At 38.9% G+C, this 18,450-nt stretch overlaps 15 protein-coding genes across 15 annotated transcripts; 6 read left to right on the top strand and 9 right to left on the bottom strand. All coding sequences in view use genetic code 12, as the record gives it.

Moving 5' to 3' along the window:
* Positions 1-17: 17 nt before the first annotated feature.
* I9W82_002751 (uncharacterized protein) lies at positions 18-1,709 on the bottom strand (the record flags this gene model as incomplete). The annotated part of the gene is made up of 1 exon (XM_067691641.1): positions 18-1,709. The coding sequence occupies one exon, from the start codon at positions 1,707-1,709 to the stop codon at positions 18-20; it is 1,692 nt and encodes a 563-aa protein (XP_067549986.1).
* Positions 1,710-2,124: 415 nt separating this feature from the next.
* On the top strand, positions 2,125-2,913 carry I9W82_002750 (uncharacterized protein; the record flags this gene model as incomplete). Its single annotated transcript, XM_067691640.1, has 1 exon — positions 2,125-2,913. One exon carries the CDS (start codon positions 2,125-2,127, stop codon positions 2,911-2,913), a length of 789 nt encoding a protein of 262 aa, XP_067549985.1.
* A 25-nt stretch (positions 2,914-2,938) lies between these two features.
* I9W82_002749 (peptide alpha-N-acetyltransferase complex A subunit) lies at positions 2,939-3,517 on the bottom strand (the record flags this gene model as incomplete). Its single annotated transcript, XM_067691638.1, has 1 exon — positions 2,939-3,517. One exon carries the CDS (start codon positions 3,515-3,517, stop codon positions 2,939-2,941), a length of 579 nt encoding a protein of 192 aa, XP_067549984.1.
* Positions 3,518-3,736: 219 nt separating this feature from the next.
* Positions 3,737-4,342, bottom strand: I9W82_002748 (TRAPP subunit; the record flags this gene model as incomplete). Its single annotated transcript, XM_067691637.1, has 1 exon — positions 3,737-4,342. The coding sequence occupies one exon, from the start codon at positions 4,340-4,342 to the stop codon at positions 3,737-3,739; it is 606 nt and encodes a 201-aa protein (XP_067549983.1).
* Positions 4,343-4,618: 276 nt separating this feature from the next.
* Positions 4,619-5,275, top strand: I9W82_002747 (uncharacterized protein; the record flags this gene model as incomplete). Its single annotated transcript, XM_067691636.1, has 1 exon — positions 4,619-5,275. One exon carries the CDS (start codon positions 4,619-4,621, stop codon positions 5,273-5,275), a length of 657 nt encoding a protein of 218 aa, XP_067549982.1.
* Positions 5,276-5,316: 41 nt separating this feature from the next.
* Positions 5,317-6,153, bottom strand: HCR1 (translation initiation factor eIF3 subunit j; the record flags this gene model as incomplete). Its single annotated transcript, XM_067691635.1, has 1 exon — positions 5,317-6,153. The coding sequence occupies one exon, from the start codon at positions 6,151-6,153 to the stop codon at positions 5,317-5,319; it is 837 nt and encodes a 278-aa protein (XP_067549981.1).
* Positions 6,154-6,569: 416 nt separating this feature from the next.
* Positions 6,570-7,337, bottom strand: I9W82_002745 (MRM2; the record flags this gene model as incomplete). The annotated part of the gene is made up of 1 exon (XM_067691634.1): positions 6,570-7,337. One exon carries the CDS (start codon positions 7,335-7,337, stop codon positions 6,570-6,572), a length of 768 nt encoding a protein of 255 aa, XP_067549980.1.
* Positions 7,338-7,648: 311 nt separating this feature from the next.
* Positions 7,649-8,900, top strand: FDH3 (bifunctional alcohol dehydrogenase/S-(hydroxymethyl)glutathione dehydrogenase; the record flags this gene model as incomplete). Its single annotated transcript, XM_067691633.1, has 2 exons — positions 7,649-7,669; positions 7,782-8,900. 2 exons carry the CDS (start codon positions 7,649-7,651, stop codon positions 8,898-8,900), a joined length of 1,140 nt encoding a protein of 379 aa, XP_067549979.1.
* A 35-nt stretch (positions 8,901-8,935) lies between these two features.
* Positions 8,936-10,813, bottom strand: UTP5 (Utp5p; the record flags this gene model as incomplete). The annotated part of the gene is made up of 1 exon (XM_067691632.1): positions 8,936-10,813. The coding sequence occupies one exon, from the start codon at positions 10,811-10,813 to the stop codon at positions 8,936-8,938; it is 1,878 nt and encodes a 625-aa protein (XP_067549978.1).
* A 121-nt stretch (positions 10,814-10,934) lies between these two features.
* On the bottom strand, positions 10,935-12,068 carry I9W82_002742 (uncharacterized protein; the record flags this gene model as incomplete). The annotated part of the gene is made up of 1 exon (XM_067691631.1): positions 10,935-12,068. The coding sequence occupies one exon, from the start codon at positions 12,066-12,068 to the stop codon at positions 10,935-10,937; it is 1,134 nt and encodes a 377-aa protein (XP_067549977.1).
* Positions 12,069-13,518: 1,450 nt separating this feature from the next.
* I9W82_002741 (phosphoglycerate mutase family protein) lies at positions 13,519-14,493 on the top strand (the record flags this gene model as incomplete). Its single annotated transcript, XM_067691630.1, has 1 exon — positions 13,519-14,493. One exon carries the CDS (start codon positions 13,519-13,521, stop codon positions 14,491-14,493), a length of 975 nt encoding a protein of 324 aa, XP_067549976.1.
* Positions 14,494-15,019: 526 nt separating this feature from the next.
* Positions 15,020-15,331, top strand: TRX1 (thioredoxin; the record flags this gene model as incomplete). The annotated part of the gene is made up of 1 exon (XM_067691629.1): positions 15,020-15,331. The coding sequence occupies one exon, from the start codon at positions 15,020-15,022 to the stop codon at positions 15,329-15,331; it is 312 nt and encodes a 103-aa protein (XP_067549975.1).
* An 87-nt stretch (positions 15,332-15,418) lies between these two features.
* Positions 15,419-16,339, bottom strand: CTM1 (cytochrome c lysine N-methyltransferase; the record flags this gene model as incomplete). The annotated part of the gene is made up of 1 exon (XM_067691627.1): positions 15,419-16,339. One exon carries the CDS (start codon positions 16,337-16,339, stop codon positions 15,419-15,421), a length of 921 nt encoding a protein of 306 aa, XP_067549974.1.
* A 180-nt stretch (positions 16,340-16,519) lies between these two features.
* On the top strand, positions 16,520-17,263 carry I9W82_002738 (MRM2; the record flags this gene model as incomplete). Its single annotated transcript, XM_067691626.1, has 1 exon — positions 16,520-17,263. The coding sequence occupies one exon, from the start codon at positions 16,520-16,522 to the stop codon at positions 17,261-17,263; it is 744 nt and encodes a 247-aa protein (XP_067549973.1).
* A 21-nt stretch (positions 17,264-17,284) lies between these two features.
* Positions 17,285-18,298, bottom strand: AHA1 (Aha1p; the record flags this gene model as incomplete). Its single annotated transcript, XM_067691625.1, has 1 exon — positions 17,285-18,298. The coding sequence occupies one exon, from the start codon at positions 18,296-18,298 to the stop codon at positions 17,285-17,287; it is 1,014 nt and encodes a 337-aa protein (XP_067549972.1).
* Positions 18,299-18,450: the final 152 nt, after the last annotated feature.

Here is an 18,450-nt window from a genome sequence, read left to right as displayed (position 1 = left end):
CAGTTATTTTATGCTAGCTATGCTAGTGCACCTAGACCTAATACTAGTAGCTGAGTAGCAATGGCACTAGCCCAAGTATTAGTCAGGATAATCCTCTGTTCATCATCTTTGACCATCGACATTAAATCATCATACATGTCAGCAACAATACCATCAAACATCTTTGATTGACCTAAATGCTCAATATCTTGCAACTGCGAAGTCTTTTCAATAATTGTCGTCTTTAAAGTAATTGGTGATTTTTCCAGATTGACAAATCCAATTAGGGAACGTAAATCAGATAATGAAATGTATGGAGTTGAATTTGCAGACGACATTGGTAAATTATAAGGTAAACTTGCGTGCAAGTCCCATAGTTTGACCTTGACATTCACCAACACATATGATTCATTTGTAACTTCTTGTGGTTCTCTTTTGAACGTGTGATAAATTGCACTAATTGCATCTTTGAGCAATGACTCATCTAATCCTTTTTCTGTAGATGAATTCATGCTGGAGATGTTTTTGAAAAGTTTACCAATTACATCACCAATAGATTCTTCACTTTCTTTATCTTTTGGAAGAGTGATATCAGCAGTAACTTCAGCTTTGCCATTGACAATCCAGTTAAATTTCAGTCGAGGGTTTGATTTTGTAATTGTGCCCAAATCAATCGCATCCAATTTAAATCTAATCAATTTATCATCAGGTCCAGTCTGTGGGTCCAAACTTTGTCTCTTGTGGATGGTGAATAATGAGTTATTGATTGCTCCACTGGCATTGTTTGCATTGAAGAAATCCAAAACGAGTTGATCACCTCTTACTTTTGGCAAGTCACAGTTGAATATATTGATTCGCATGGCTTCACCTGGACTTCCATCTTCAACTTCGATAAATGAGTCGTAGATTTTTGCGTGCTCAAGCAAGTAGTTTTTATCCACATTGATGTGTTTTTGTGATTTGGGAGTTTCGTTCTTGGTTACTTTTGCATTCAATCCATAAAGCTCAAGGTCGTAAATCAAACCATTCCCTTCGTACCATTTATTAAATGATAGAGTCACATTCATCGATTCAACTTTTGCGTCAACTTTATATTCAGCATCATCTTTGGATAAAATTGTCACATTCCTAAGTCTCAATTTCCCATCTTTAAATTCTGGTAAAGACCCTTTTTCAAATTGCAAATTGACACCTAAACCGTGAGATAGGATACTTCCTGAGATGTAGCCAAAAACACTATTGCTTCTCGTTTTATCCTTCTCATTATCAAAAAGATTATCCAAGGAGTGGAGTGAGTACATCACCATTAGACCAAATGTAGTAGTACCCAATATTATCCATAACAAGTTCCCCATAATCATTCCAGAAATAAATGCCGATGAAAAGTCTAGTTTTGAGGTCTTTTTGCCTCTAACCAATGGCCACTTGATGTTTATCCAAAGCCTACTTAAACGGTTATTAGCTTGAGCTAGGAGTGCTGCTTTGGTAATGTGTTTTGTTTCTGGGAGTTTCTTGTCATTTTCAAGATTGCTGTTGTTGTTGCTTATTGGTGAATGCAAATTTCTAACTTGACTGAAATATCGTACTCCTATAGTACATCCTCTTGCTTCGTACGGCACAATTGAGATGCTTCGCTGTAGTTGTATTAGACTCCTTCTTGCAAGCGGTAGTTGAATTTTTGCAAGCGCTTGTATTGCTGGCGAATGCAAATAATGCCTTGTAGTTAGCATTTTGAGCGCTAATTTTATTCCTGTGTTGTTGAAAACTGATGAAGATGAACAAAGACGCTTCTGCTTGGGTACAGTCTATCAGTGATATATAACTTTGGGGGTTAAAGAAGGAAATAAAAAAAAAAAAGTGAAAAAGTGAAAAAGTAAAAAAGTATGATGTTATAGATTTATTAATATCCAATTAGACAAAGAGCAAATAGAAAAGAGGGAGAAGAAGCGAAAAAAAAAAATAAAATTAAATAAAAATATAAAAATAAAAAATTATTTAAGTTACGACGCATCTCACTCTCACTTGATACACAAATAATAAAAAAGAGAGAGAGAGACAGAGAGAAGAGCAAAAAGCAGAAAAAAAATTGAAAACGACTAGAGATGAGATTAATCTAGAAACACCAAATATATTATACATACAGATATGAGTGCACCTACAGCATTAAGAAAACAAGAAGAGATCCAAGAGGTACCACCACCACAACAACAAGAGCTCAACCAAGTCGAAAGTAATGAAGAAGAGATGCTTATTGACACAGAACATATACCATCTGAACAGCTACAACAAACTAAATCAGATAACAACAACTCACAAAGTGTAGTAGTTGAACTTGATGAGCTGGGGAAACCCAAGTTTTCAGGGGAATCACAATCTAAAATGAAGGTCAAGTTGGAAAGTAGAAAAGTTCCAGTCCCACCACATCGTATGACTCCTTTAAAGAATGTATGGACCAAAATATACCCACCTTTAGTTGACCATTTGAAACTACAGGTGAGAATGAACCTCAAGACCAAAACAGTTGAATTGAAGACAAATAAAGCCACTACTGATCCAGGTGCTTTACAAAAAGGTGCTGATTTTGTAAAAGCATTCACATTGGGATTCGATGTAGATGATGCTATAGCATTGTTGAGGTTGGATGACTTGTATATTGAGACTTTTGAAATCAAGGATGTTAAAACATTGACTGGTGATCATTTGAGTAGAGCCATTGGTCGTATTGCTGGTAAGGATGGTAAGACCAAGTTTGCCATTGAAAATGCCACTAGAACGAGAATAGTATTGGCAGATTCCAAAATACATATATTGGGAGGATTTACCCACATCAGAATGGCTAGAGAAGCGGTTGTCTCTTTAATCTTGGGTTCGCCGCCAGGTAAAGTGTATGGAAATTTAAGAACAGTTGCAAGTAGAATGAAGGAAAGATATTAATTAGTTTTGTACTTTCTTTCTTTTTCTATACAGTTATTATTTCTTCTAATAGATCTTTTGTCAAGTCATCTTCTACTCCCCTTTGAGCCAACGATGGTAACAATTTCTCCAATTCCAAATCCAACTTCATAGCATAAGCATCCTCTCCATCTTGATAATACGATTTTTCAATCAGTTGCACTTCAAATTGTAACGAATCTCTATATAAATGCAAAGCAGCTCTATTTGATTTTCTTACATGTAAGGAAACATACTTGGCATCAAACAGCTGACACATGGCATACAATGACTGACGCATCAACTTTTCAGCAATCCCCATTCGACGATATGTTCTCATTACTGATAATGAAGTAATGTGTCCATGAGGAGTCTTGTCTTCAGCTTCTGGATCATCTTCCATTTTCCCAAGAACATAACCAACTACTTTCTCTTCCTTATCTTCGGAATTCATTGTGCTCGTTGTGGCAACAAATGAAGCTTGTGGCCAACTGAGAATATGATACATGTAATACTTTAGCTGGTAATTTTCAGGAAGATTGTGTAAGTTTGCATTTTGCATAGCCTGGACATCTTCAATAGTCGCCTGACGTATAGTTATACCCATATCTGTGGTGACTGTTTGATTGTTGAATCGTTGCAAAATGATTTTTTTTTTTTCAATTTTTTTTTTTTCAGTGATATCTCAATCGATCACCATGATCATGGATGCCAATTGTAGACAGGACTTAGAGAAGTAAGAGATGGAAACTACAATTGAACAACTAGAACCTATCTCTACTCTCCAGCAACTCTTCTTGTTTTCTCTATAAACTAAGTCCCCCTATTACGACCGCAAACTCTCCCTACTCACAACCAGTTGATCAAACTTGATCAAGAAAACCGTCCTTAGTGGATTCACATCCGACTCAGCATTATGCGCCGTCACATTCGCGCTAAACCCACTACTATCCAACGCACCCTCAATTATCCCCGCCACAAATGCCGAACAATTCAAATCACCATAATCACTCGGCACACTAATATACTTATTCAATAAGGGAACATTCTCAATAATCATGTATTCATTAGCGATATTTTGTGATTTTTCCAATTCATTGGCTTGTTTGCCAAATATGGTTTTCCAAAATGGACCATGAATAAATTGTAAAATTCCCAATATTTTAATTTCTCTCTTGTTGAGTTTAAAACCTTCTTTGATTTTCACTAGTTCAAGGTACCTTTGCCCTATTTGGTATCCTAGTCCATTCAATCTGGTCTCTAGATCCTGAATGTTTTTCGATTGTTTTCTTTGCCATTCGACAATTTCGCAAAAGAGGAACGATAGGGAAGATAGGTTGATGATGTCGGATTTCTTGGTTATTATGTTTACACTGCTGAGTACTTGTGATCGTTTGTTGAGTCCTGGAGCCAGCTGTGCAGTGTGTGACATGATGGTTATGCTTAGTTGGGAGTAAAGAAGAACCAAATATCTATCAGAATGCGAGTTTGATTTGGAAAAAAAAAGGGTGGATTTTGTTCAGTAAAGAGAAGCAGTTGTTATCTGCCACCACGAAAAACTATGTCTTTTCACGTTTGAAACTGTTGACAAAATCTGTAAGATCTGTGATTTCTGTGGAGCCTGTTATTATTATCGATAAAAGTGGATTCTTAGAGCAACCACTCAGAAATTGATTATTTTTGCAACACAAGTGGGATATACACATTAATGACACGATCCTCAAGGAGACTAACATTACACCAGATTTACAGTGATGATGTACCTCCACTCGCTGATTCAACTTGGCAACAACTTCCAAAGCTAAAACCCAAGTCACAAAAGAAATCTAAACCAAAAGGTGCTGCAATAAGCCATCCACTATACACAAAAGAGCCTCAGCAAAGTGGCAATTGTGTAGTAGAGAACACTACACAAGCAAGTCATCCTCCTAACTCGGCTGTGCAGTACCGTCCAACTAGACTCCCCACTATACGAACCCTATTGAATAAAGTTCAAGAAGCAGGAGCCACGACCACGGCCCAGAATGTGCTTGACATGTGCAGCTTCTACAATAAGCCATACTCATTGGTCTCTGATTTGAATTTAGGCATTGAGAAACAGGTGAATACAAAGGTATCTTTGACGCAAGCTTACCCTTCCCCGAGTGCCCATAAAATCACAATCAACTATTTGCTCAATGAAGACAAGGGCTTTATTGACAAAGTAATTTCCCCTGAGGTTGCAGCTTACGAGAGTCCCGATTTAGATGATTTTCAAAGAAGCTATGAGAGCTCAGAGGATATCCCACCAACCAAGCCTTCCCCTACAACACCCATTTTCGACCCAATGGATTTGCTACACTGTGAGAAACCACTTTACCAATGAACTCTGACTTTCAAAATACTTCTATCAATAATTATTCATATTTACATAAAGTCATCATCATCCAAATCGTCTAAATCATCAAACTCATCCTTCTTGAATCCTCCAACATTAGGTCTGGCAGCTGGTTTGGCCTTCTTCTTTCCAGCTCCACCACTAGCAGTTCCTCCAGTCTTCTTCAACCTTGCTAATCTCTCCTGTCTTTCCTTATCCTTTATAACCACATTCAATGTACTAATCACCTTTCTTGTGTTTTCAACTGATAATGGCTGGGTTAAATCTCTAATCAAATCAATTGCCAAGCTTGATGCGTACAAAAGTGAACTGTCGTCATTCAAAGTGGTTAATGCAGTACCAACTGCTTTTCTCAACCTCTCGTATTCTTGCTTATTAGTTGGTTGAAACAATGGATGGTCCTCTAATGGGGTATCTTTGGTCAACACTGGCTTCCTCAGAGCAGCAGCAGCTAATTCCGCCCTTCTAGCTTTCTCCCTAGGATGCTCATTGATATCAAAGTCATCATCATCACCATCGTCATCTCCAGCAACACCAAGTCCTCCAAAAAGATCAGCAGCATTGTTCAAATCAGCACTCAACTCAGCTTTCTTCAAAAGCTCCTTCTTACTTCTCTCATCCAAATTATCAAACTCTTCCATTTGTTTTCTCTTTTGTTCTTTTTTCCTCTTGGCTTCATCTTCTTTAGCTTTCTGTTCAGCTTTAGCTTTAGCTTGTGCTTCTTTTTCGGCTTTCTTCTTTTTGGCCTCTTCTTCTGGATCAACGTCCCAGCTTTCTAAAAGTGGATCATCGTCCTCTTCGTCTTCCCAGGAAGCAGAAGCTTTGCTAGTTGTTGGAATATCGAAATCTTCGTCGTCCCAGGCCATCGTTGTATGTATGTGTGATGTGATGTGTGTGAATTGATGAGTTTTAATCCGTTTCGAAAAAGGGAAAAAAAAAATTTTTGTTTTGCAATGAAACGTTGTAATTTTGCGCGATAGGAGAATTGATTTGCTTTTGTTGTCCTCACTTAAACGTGAAAGTTGTTTGTCAAATTTAGTGGCCAAATGAGCAGATTGTTGAATTGTGGAGATTACAAGATTGGAAAGAGGGTCACTATGCCGAGCTAGACATGAAGTTGATTCAAAGCAGTGGAGAGACGAAAGTTGTTGTCAAATTTGGTGGCATTCCCATTGGCGAAGAGGAAAGAGTCAGGGACAACTTCGAAGATATGTATATTAGGTCTATCAAAATCACTTTTGGTTTTGGTGCCGTCTTGTAAAAGGCAATCCCAAATGTATATTTACTGCTTTTGTAGCTTGTGTATGTCCTCTAAGTCACCAAATAGATCAGATAGTAGCACTTTGTACTGCAAATCTCTCCTTCCAAGACCAACAAAGTATAGCTCACTCGATTCAGAGCGACTAGATTGTGGTTTGAAAGCATATTGTTTGGTAAAGAGGACCTTCATTCTAGCCTCTAGTAGTTTCAACTCGGATCCCTGCCACACCTTCATCACCATGTTGCCACCTACTCGAAGCTGGTTAAATGCAAGAATCAATCCGGCATTGCATAGTTCCATATTTCCCACATGGTCATAATGATCATGCCCAGTACAGTTGACCATCATATCGCTCATTATTAGATCAAGAGGCTGGATCAAACCATCTTCATCCGTGAAGAACTCTCTAATTTTGCTGTGGGTGGATATCTTTGTGACATCTCCTTGTATGTAATGGCATCCTTTATATGGAGTAGCTTGGTTAATGTCCACACCCAAGATTGTGAAGTCATTCTTGCCTAGTCTCTCCACAGCAACTTGGCTCCAGGCTCCTGGAGCAAACCCTAAGTCCACTATATTATGACAATGCTTGTTGAAGATGTGAAACTTGTCATCGATCTCCAATAGCTTAAAAGCGGCTCTCGATCTGTAAAACTCACCACGTTTCTTGTTGTTAAAAGGATCCCCTTTCACCTTCTGAAAATGCTTTTTTAACGACGACGACTTGTGTCTTGTGAAACTGAAGTGGGTAGGTTTCAAAAACATGGTAAACGTAGGTAACAGTTTCATATAATACTCATGTCTCTGGTTATCAACAATAGCGTCCTTGTATGCCTGTTCAAATTCCAAAGCTGGTCAAAGTTCCCACACCAGTTTTGCACTTTCGCTTATTGAAAAATGGCTCGGATCTGCTATCTAGATTGCATCTCTCCAATAAAATTATTTTCTTACGTAACGGGATGTTTTTTCCCAATTCGGTCGTGTAATGCGCCGCCCGCTCCCCTATAAATACTCTCCTAGAATTGCTTTCGTCATCAATAGCAAGTCTGAAATCAATCACTATTCTACACCCCATATCACCAGATACATCACATTAAAACATGTCTGACACAGCAGGAAAAGTATGTAAATATCTAGATCTTCCAATTTTGACTCAATTGGGTTTTGTAAAATCGTTTTTTGAGTCTCCAGTCATTACCTTGGTGGTTGTACTAACGGCAAAAAATTTTTCAGACAATTACTTGTAAAGCCGCAGTTGCTTGGGAAGCCAATAAGCCATTGAGTCTTGAAACTATTGAAGTTGCTCCTCCTAAGGCACATGAAGTCCGTATCAAGATTTACGACACTGGTGTTTGTCATACTGATGCTTACACCTTGAGTGGTGTTGATCCAGAGGGTGAATTCCCAGTCATTTTGGGTCACGAAGGTGCAGGTGTTGTTGAATCAGTTGGTGATGACGTCACCACTGTGAAGCCAGGTGATCATGTTATCGCTTTGTACACTCCGGAGTGTGGTGAATGTAAGATGTGCAAGAGTGGCAAAACCAACTTGTGTAGCAAGATCAGAAACACTCAGGGTAAGGGTGTTATGCCTGATGGAACCTCAAGATTCACATGTAATGGTAAGAAGCTTCTCCATTTCATGGGTGTTTCTACATTCTCACAGTACACTGTTGTTGCTGATATTTCAGTTGTTGCTATTAATCCTAAGGCTCCATTTGACACTTCATGTTTGTTAGGTTGCGGTGTTACCACAGGTTACGGTGCAGCAACAATTACCGCCAACGTCCAAAAAGGTGACAATGTTGCTATTTTCGGTGCTGGCTGTGTTGGTTTATCAGTTGTCCAAGGTTGTCATGAAAGACAAGCTGCCAAGATCATTGTTGTTGATATCAGCGACAAGAAGAAGGAATGGGCTACCAAATTCGGTGCTACTGATTTTGTCAACCCAACTCAGTTACCTGAAGGAACTTCTATTGTACAAAAATTGACGGAAATGACTGATGGAGGTTGTGATTACACCTTTGATTGCACTGGTAATGTAAATGTCATGAGAGACGCCTTGGAAGCATGTCACAAAGGTTGGGGTATTTCGGTCATTATTGGTGTTGCTGCAGCTGGTAAAGAAATCTCAACCAGACCTTTCCAATTGGTTACTGGTAGAGTCTGGAAGGGTGCCGCTTTTGGTGGTGTAAAAGGAAGATCTCAATTACCAGGTATTGTAGACGACTACTTGGAGGGTAAGTTGAAAGTTAAAGAGTTTATTACTGACAGATTTGACTTGGATCATATCAACGACGCATTTGATGCTATGCATAAGGGAGATTGTATCAGAGCTGTTATTAAGATGTGACTATCCTCTAAGCTTTAGGGAAAACTATGTATGTATTAAATCTCAACATCGCTAGCGTTTTCCAACTCATCAATTGATGCTATTTGCTCGTCTTCGTCGTCGTCCTCTTCTTCTTCTATATCACTCTCTTCGTTTGTATCAACCTCGCTCATATCAACGTCAACTTCTCCATTGAATTGAGCATCATCGAGATCCTCTATATACTCAACATCTTCCTCTTCTTCTTCTTCTTCTTCCAATGCAACTTCTTTGGTATAATCTTGTTTTAATGAAGATTGATCGTATAATAAGTTCAATCTTCCTTGCAACTCAAAAAGTCTGGGCAAAGTATCAGCTTTCTTTGCCAATACCGAATGCAAAGAATGCAACTTCAGGTTCAAGTTTGGTAAGCTGGCAATTACCGATCCATGAATAACCAAGATCCATTTGAGCCAGTAATTCAACTGAGTGAATCTGGCCGACTGGCGTTGAATTCTTTCACTCAATCTATCCAATAAAATCACCGACGTATACGGATTTAATCTGCTGATTGTATTTTGTATCGATTGAGAGTCACGAGTCTGTAAAACTGTTTCCAATAATGTATGATCATTATTTTGAAGAGCTTGTGACAAAATAATAGACAATGATATTCCATTTCTGTTTTCCTCCAACTTCTTTTTACGTTGTGGTTGTTGCTTATTCATTGCTAGTTTGTCAAACTTTTCCGCCAAGGTCTCTTCATCAGAGTCTTCTTCCAAATCTGCCAAGCTTGTCCCATCATTAACCACGGCATGACTCTCGTTATAAAGTTTGGATGCGGCAACGTCATGGCCGTATACAGATGAGGTCTGTGTTGGTTTCAAATCTGCTTTGCTTTTGAATATGGTCTTGTTTGTATCAAACACGTAATTTCCCGACTCGGTCCACTTTACTGAATCAAAAAAGGGGACGGTGCCACTTTCCATCCATGTGAATAACAACGAATCTTCTTGAACGCTGATTGCGTTGACAGGGAGGTTTAAATCTTGAGGATTCCTGCTCTCTGCTGCAGATCTCGACAATTTTATGGTGGAGTTTGATGAATGGGTGATTGCGCCAGCTTGTTTCCTCTTCTTCCTTGATGGAGTGGCGGCTGAAATACTTGCATCTGAAAGAGGTCCATTAAACACCTCCACGTTTCCATTCTCCACAATTGCTGCCAACACCGACTCCTTCAGATTTGATCCAATGGCCAAGCTAGTAACTGCGGCCTGTGCAACAAAAATAGCCTTTGTTGTAGTCTTTTTCAACTCGTACAAATTCATAAATCGATCTCCTTTAGCACTTGTTATAAACAAATCATCGCCAAGGGAAGTAATGTTACTTATAGGCTGGATATGTCCTGGGAAAGTTCTACTCACTTCTTTGGCTTTAATGTTGAGTAAGTAGATGGAATTGGAAGCTAAAAGTAAATGAGGTTCCGAATTGTATATGCAACTGGATATTCTATTGATAGATTCAACTGACTCTATAATCTCATTTATCTTGAATGAGCGCAATAATCGATACAGTATAACATCCCATTCATAAATACCTCCCTGAACGTCGCATGACCATGCAGTTTTCGTAACTTTTGAATAGTGAAAATCGGAAACTGCCACATTGGTCGAATTAGTCAACTCGGAAATGACTTCATTCGTATGTGGGGAGTATACCAAAATGTCTCCATTCTCCAAGCACAAGGCCAAGAGTTCAACCGAGTCCTGTGATGTTGATATCCATGTTAAATTGGAAACTTTGTTTGATTTATCAAGGTTGAATGAGGTGTTGAGTGATGCTTGTGAAGGGTTAACCGATTTGACTTGCACTTGATGTGTGTCCAACGATAGTATAACTGACGCTAGATGAGCGTTTTTGGAGTCAAATTTTGAATGCAATACTGGTCCCGACATGGTTGGTGGATGATTAATGGTCTGCGATGAGTTTTTAAATTGCAAAAAAAATTTCCGCTTTTTAATGAGATGTCGGGTAGCGACAAAATTAAAAAATAGAGCACATACATCAATATATAGCCTATACACGAGCCTTTTTCTCAACAGGTCCCTCATCATTAGAGCTTCCGTCAGCTTCGCAAGGGGTGTCCTCCGTATTTGCATTCGACAGGGAAATATTGATACCTCCTCTGGATTGCCTTCTTTTCATCTCACCAAGACTAACCAATGACGATGCGCTTGGAACTTCGCTAATTGGAGACCCACTGTCATTACTCTCCACTTCGTCATCAAATAAGTGGGCATTGTTAACTGGCTTTCGGGTTTCCGAAATCAACTTTTCATACTCTGATTGGTCCATTTTACCTTCCTTCACTAGCTTCTTCATAAGCTCATTCAGAGGCGCGAGATCATTTGGTTTAGCTTCAGTATCATCCTTCTTTGGAAATTCAAAGTTTTGAAGGGAATTTGCTTGGACATCTTGAAACAAAAATTCACTAACATTTAGATTCTTTGAGGGATCCAAACCTTTTTCTTGTAATATCTTTATACTATTCTCACCAACTGCATCTTGGGGAATGTCAGGAAGAACCTCTCCGCATTTAATCGCAGCTGAATCTTGTGAAGTGTACTCTTTTGAATGAGCAATCCTGCTGTGGTTTAAGAACCCTTGTGCTGATGAAAAATTGTACCGAAGACAATCAGGGCATGTAAGTCTCACCATTACCCCATCAGTTCTCCTGTATAAGCATCCCAAATTTGACGGCCGCAGCATCGATGTTGTGGCTGTTGGACGTAGGGAAGAAGTGGTAGATCTCGTTCTATATGAGTGTCCAGGGGGTGGATTGATTCCGTCAACATTAGAAGTGGATCCTGATGATGGCGTTGTTGGAATTTCCTTGAATCTTTCATAAGTTGCATTTAAAGACCTGCTTAGTAGGTCATAATACTTTGTCGTCAAGTTACTAGCAGCTGTTTCATTGTTTGGAATATCCAAAAACTTTCGTAGAAGCAACATTTGCGATTCCGTCTTGCTAAGTTCATCGTTTGCCATGTTCAACTCCTTGTGTTTTAGTCTGATTTCCAAATCGAGTTGATCATTAATTAGTTTCTTCAATTGCTCATGGGGTAGTGATTCCAATTTCTTCCGTATAGCTTCCTCGGGTGATTGCACTGGGGGAGCTTGTGCTCCCGATGGGGATTCTTGTGCTTCCATTTGGTGTGAATGTGAGGAGGAAAGTGAGTTTTAAAGAAACGAGTTTATATTTTTGAGCTACCAAATTTTTAACTTCTTACGTCTTCTGCACAGCTTTTCCAGTTCGGTAAGGTGAGTTGAGTAGACACCAATTTTTGGTTTTCTATGAGTGGTAAAGCAGTAAGAACTATCCCAAATGCTTTTCTACTTCAAGTTCCGCTACAGCAAAACTATGTCGTAACTTGAGTGATTTATGTTAAAGGTCATTATGTCGTTCTAGCGAGCCCCGCCCAGGAACACGCTTTTTTCGCAACAATAGAACCGAAGAGTACACGACTATTTTACAATACAATAAACCATATACAAGAACAATAGCAAAAACCTACATTTGCGCGTGATTCTTTCAAGATACCTCCTCTCAATTCTCTTTTCAATGACTTTAGATACTTTTATTCACATTTCTTCTTCCCTTTGACTACTTCGAAATATTCACACAAATCTACAATGAATACCTACGTACACGAAGACCCAGATGACCAATTAAGACAGTTGGTTAGGAACCAGAGCAAAGCCATCATGACAAGTATTAAATGGAATATTGGAAACACCATCTTCAATGTGATGACTCTTGTCATTGCAATTGTTGCCTTATCCAAAGCTGTAAACTAAGTGGGGTATCCCTTTTTTACATAAATATTAATTTCAATAAACGTTGTTTCTAGACTTTTGAGAATAAGTAGGTCTCCTCTTTACTTTGAACTCTTCTCAGAAAGTATCCCGCGCAACTTGTGTTTCTCAAAAGGGTTCTAATGTTATTGTACTTCCAAATATATTTCGATGTAATTTTACGATAAGATGAGATATGAAGTGCTTCATTAAACTTTTCTGAACTTCTTGGCATCGCTTACGCACCGAATGTAACAGTGGAAAGTAACCGTATCAGCAATATTCCTTCAATTTCGAATCGTCGTTTATGTCTCTTCAGTACGAGTTTTGACGATTAATTCTTCATTTCACCAAGTAGGAAAAGACTACATTGACAAGCAAGCTATTAGGAGTTCTACCCAACTTGGAACAGTTCAGTGTGGAATAATTGAATGATGCCGCTTGATGATAAAACCTGTTTCTATTGTTTTATTTTTATTAATTGTGCGCACGTGCTCATTTTCTTTAATGGTTATGAAACATTATATAATACTTCAATTCTTCGTGAAATTTTCACATTAACTTTTGATTTAGAATTATCTTCTTCTATCTTAACTAGATAACACCATCTTAGTGTCTTTTAGCACATTCAAATCACAGCAGGTTTATTTCCATACGACTTGAAACTTTCGAAGTCAAATTACGTCATTGGACGAGAAAACCATTTTTCAAATTGGCAGCCATCGTGGGGATATATTTTTCCGCTATTTTTAGAAAAAAAATCATCTTCCACCAAAAATAACTCCACACTAGCTGATTCACCAAGATGCAATTGACTTTTCTATTCTTTGCTACAGGGTTATCAGCTCTTGCTTTTCCCCAGGTTGTTCTTAGTAGCGAGTCACACACCCTACCAAAATTCAAGTCATCGACCAAATACTTTGACCAAAGTGATCCAAACGTTCCAGAGTCTGATGTCAACTACAATGAAAACTTTGGTTTGAAATCTAATTTCTCATGGAAGGATGTCTTGGACGAGCTTGATGATCACCACAAGTTGTTCTTTCTCATCAGACATGCCGAGGGAGTTCATCAATGCCCCACTCCATCTACTGATTGGACTTGTTACTGGCAAACTATTGACGGATACGGAGGCCAAGTATGGGCGGATGCATTATTGACGCCAGATGGAATCTCTCAATGTCAACAACTTTCGAAACAAATTGAGCAAACAAAAGATTTCCCTTACCCCGATAGCCACTATTCCAGTCCATTGAGAAGAACTTTACAGACTTGGGAACACGTTTGGAAAGACTTGGTGAAAGATGTTCCAACCGTCAAGGAGTTTGCCAGAGAAACCTATGGAATTCAAACAGAAAGTAAGAGGCACCTGAAATCATACATTAAAGACAACTGGAATTATGTTACTTTTGAACCTGGCTTTACCGAGGATGATGAGTTGTGGTCAAATACTACACGGGAAACTAGTGAACATAGGAAATACAGAGCGGCCTCTGTTTTGACAGATATTTTTGAAAATGAAGAGGCCAAAGTGGTGAGTCTTGTTTCCCACTCTGGTCTCATTGGGTCCATCTTGAAAGTTGTCAAACACAGAGAGTACACTGTAGAGAATGCAAAGTTGATACCAGTCTTGATACAAAAGAAGAAGCACAAGACTAAAACCTACAAGTTAGATGACCCTGATAGAACTTTTGAGGATATTTGTCCAGATAAGCCGTCTCAAATCACACAAGGACCAGAATTGACTTGTAGTGCTGCTCCTTTTGATGAAAAGAATTAGTTTTTAGATAATAGATAATAGAGTTTCGAAATTAGTAATCAATATTTTGCTGCAAATTGCTGCAAAATCTTTGAGAAAAGCTCTGATCACGCCTCTACTACTTTGCAAGTCATAAAGATTGAAGGATACCGCAACACTCCCTGGCTTCTCCTTACATGATCATTTAACATTGGAGATGCGCCAACACCTGCATGACAGCCACATATTAGAGAGTGACTAGCGATGACAAACTAACGATTACTAACGATGTTCAATTGTATCATCAAAGGGCCACCCCCCACGAGATTAGTAATGCTACTAGTCACTATTTCTGATTCCAATCACTTATCGTGTCATATGACAGCACGGCGCCGATTAGTAATCGGTATCACTAATGGTAGCTTCTAGAACTAAATTTTCGCAATTGTGCGTGCACGAGGACAATATATCGAGCAAAAGAAAAGATTTTGTTCGAAAGCTATAAAAAAAAGGCAAATCTGCACTGTTTCTTCTTCTCAATCAATTCCACAACTCATCAATTCACATCATGGTTAAAGTTGTTAAATCTGCTGCTGAGTTCCAACAAGCTTTGAAATTCGTCGGTCTTACCGTTGTTGACTTTTACGCCACTTGGTGTGGTCCATGTAAAATGATTGCTCCATTATTGGACAAATTCAGCACTGAATATTCCAATGTCAACTTTGTTAAAGTCGACGTTGATGAATTGGGAGATGTTGCTCAACAATACGAAGTTAGCTCAATGCCAACTTTGATTTTCTTCAAGAATGGTGAAATTGTACAAAAAGTTATTGGTGCTAACCCAGCTGCTATTAAGCAAGCAATTGCTTCCAACGCTTAGATAAGAATTGTATAACGTTTAATGAATAAGCTTTGCTTTTAGAAATGTGTAGTGAATATAAAGTGTCAATTCTATAAACCTCTATTTTTATGTCTCAGTTAGGAACCCATAGGTGAGATAAAATTCGGGTTTCGTATCGACTGGATCGTAACTAATTGTCACCTCAAATGGCTCCTCTTTGATTGCATCTCTCTTTAGTTTCAACACGATATCGAAATTCTCTCTATCAACGTCAAAGTAGGCATTGTTTTCACGATTGTGATTTGCAAAATCCAAAATGGGGACTAGTGTAACATTTGTTTGAAACTCAGAATCGGGATTACCGCCTTCAGCTTCTTTTGGAATCTCCAACGATCTTGATCTAACAGCTTGGAATAATTGGAAAAACTTGTCAAATGGAATGTCATCAGCGATGTAAGCGTCAGGGATTGCTTCTTTTGCTTCTGTGATGAATTCTTCATATTCAGCCAGCACTATCTCACGTAATTCACCAAAACTGGCTGCATATGGATTATCATTGTGAATATCAAAAGAAAACACTTTTGTCAGGAACAAGATGTCCAAATAAGTATCCCAATTCCTCAATGGGGACGTCTCATAATAGCTTGACGTTTTGTCTCCCTTTTGTCTCAAAAACTCAAATGCCAACAAGTATGCTAACAATATAATAGTTTCTGTGCCAGGGTTAAGAATTTCAAGAAACTTAATAATCACCTCCGACTCTTTTAGTCTAGCATCCAGTTCTTTATCTCTCAGTTTCAATCGAGTTAAAAGATTCAACAAAGTATCCATATTGAGGGATGATGTAGATGGAACACGAAGGATAGTTGAATCCTCCTCCTCTTTCTCGGCTGTGTTGCTACTCCCAGCGGTATAATATAACCCAACGCCAAAACTCTCACCAATTGAGACATCCCCTTCTATCTTTCTACCAGCAATCCATTTTTTAAATTCCTCGTTGTTGTCGACTCCTGGGATTTTCAAATCTTTGGAAATTTCAATTGTCATGGCTTTTATAAAGAAAGCAAATGAATTCCTATCGCGGAAAATTCTATGTAACCTCCTTGCAAAATATCTCACTCTCTGTTTTGTGTAATTTTTCATTTTTTTTCTGGATTTATACCTGAATATGGCAGGATGAGGTAATAGTTTATTGGAGAGATACAATCTAGATAGCAGATCCGAGCCATGTTTTTGAAACCCACCCACCTCATTTTCACAAGATGCAAGTCATCGTCATTAAAAAAGCATTTTCAGAAGGTGAAAGGGGACCCTTTTAACAACAAGAAACGTGGTGAGTTTTACAGATCGAGAGCCGCTTTTAAGCTATTGGAGCTCGATGACAAGTTTCACATTTTCAACAAGAATTGTCGTAATATAGTGGACTTAGGGTTTGCTCCAGGAGCCTGGAGCCAAGTTGCTGTGGAGAGACTAGGCAAGAATGACTTCACAATCTTGGGTGTGGACATTAACCAAGCTACTCCATATAAAGGATGCCATTACATACAAGGAGACGTGACAAAGATATCCACCCACAGCAAGATTAGAGAGTTCTTCACGGATGAAGATGGTTTGATCCAGCCTCTTGATCTAATAATGAGCGATATGATGGTCAACTGTACTGGACATGACCATTATGACCATGTGGGAAATATGGAACTATGCAATGCCGGATTGATTCTTGCATTTAACCAGCTTCGAGTAGGTGGCAACATGGTGATGAAGGTGTGGCAGGGATCCGAGTTGAAACTACTAGAGGCTAGAATGAAGGTCCTCTTTACCAAACAATATGCTTTCAAACCACAATCTAGTCGCTCTGAATCGAGTGAGCTATACTTTGTTGGTCTTGGAAGGAGAGATTTGCAATACAAAGTGCTACTATCTGATCTATTTGGTGACTTAGAGGACATACACAAGCTACAAAAGCAGTAAATATACATTTGGGATTGCCTTTTACAAGACGGCACCAAAACCAAAAGTGATTTTGATAGACCTAATATACATATCTTCGAAGTTGTCCCTGACTCTTTCCTCTTCGCCAATTGGAATGCCACTAAATTTGACAACAACTTTCGTCTCTCCACTGCTTTGGATCAACTTCATGTCTAGCTCGGCATAGTGACCCTCTTTCCAATCTTGTAATCTCCACAATTCAACAATCTGCTCATTTGGCACGAGTTTTAATATTTTACCCAGAACGGCACCACCAAAGAATTTATACGATGAGCCTTCTTTCGGTGGGAACAGATCAATTTCGGGAGGAGAGCGGGTCCAGGCGGCAATTCGTGATGCGTCAAGCAAAGTAATGTAAATCTGCTCCGCTGAGGTGTTGAATGTGGGCTCGAGGTGCAAAGTAGTGGTGTTGTACTTTGGAACTGAAGATTGTGGCTTTGTGGGGATAGCTTTGGCAACTGATGTGTTCTTTGCCGATTCAACTTGTTTGTCTGGTTTCGATTCAGCCTTGTGAGGTTGAACCAAGTTGGCTTTGGTATATGTAGAAGTCACCTTATCCGCTTCTAATTGGATGTCCTTACTATTCATCTCAATTAAGTCAGGACCAAATCGCATCAATTTCTTTTTCAATTCTGGAATCAACTTACCCTTTATCAACTCTGTGATGTTTGAATTTTGACTTGTTTCGTTGTAGATGCTGATATCAAAGACTAAACCATCAGCCGAGCTGTCGTACGCCAATTCTGGTATTGTTATGGATCCACTTATATTGTCATCATTTTCGTTAGATCCTTCAAAAGTCAAGACGATTCGAACATCAAACAATGAGATCACCTTCCCCTTTCTTTGGGAGACGTCAACATCGCCTTCCACAGAAGATACATTGGCAATTTTAACTTTGCTGCTGCCTTCCTCAGCTTTTAAGTTTGTCAATTTTTCATCAAAGTACTCCTTGGACCATGCCAAACAGTTTTTGTCAACCCAATGCCAGTTATTTGGATTGTTAACAACCATACTCGTATCTGTGGTGGTGGTTGCAAAGGACAGTTGGATATGCTAGACAGAAATTTTTAGAATATATTGTGCTATGAGGGAACAATTTTTTTGGACCAAAAGGTGTGGAAAATTCTAGAACGCGATCACAGAGATTACTCCATTATACACTC

Source organism: Candida metapsilosis (assembly GCF_017655625.1).
Source record: "Candida metapsilosis strain BP57 chromosome Unknown scaffold2, whole genome shotgun sequence".
Lineage (NCBI taxonomy): Eukaryota > Fungi > Ascomycota > Pichiomycetes > Serinales > Debaryomycetaceae > Lodderomyces > Lodderomyces metapsilosis.
Note: the sequence above shows the minus strand (reverse complement) of the source record. Positions and strands in the feature narration are given on the sequence as shown.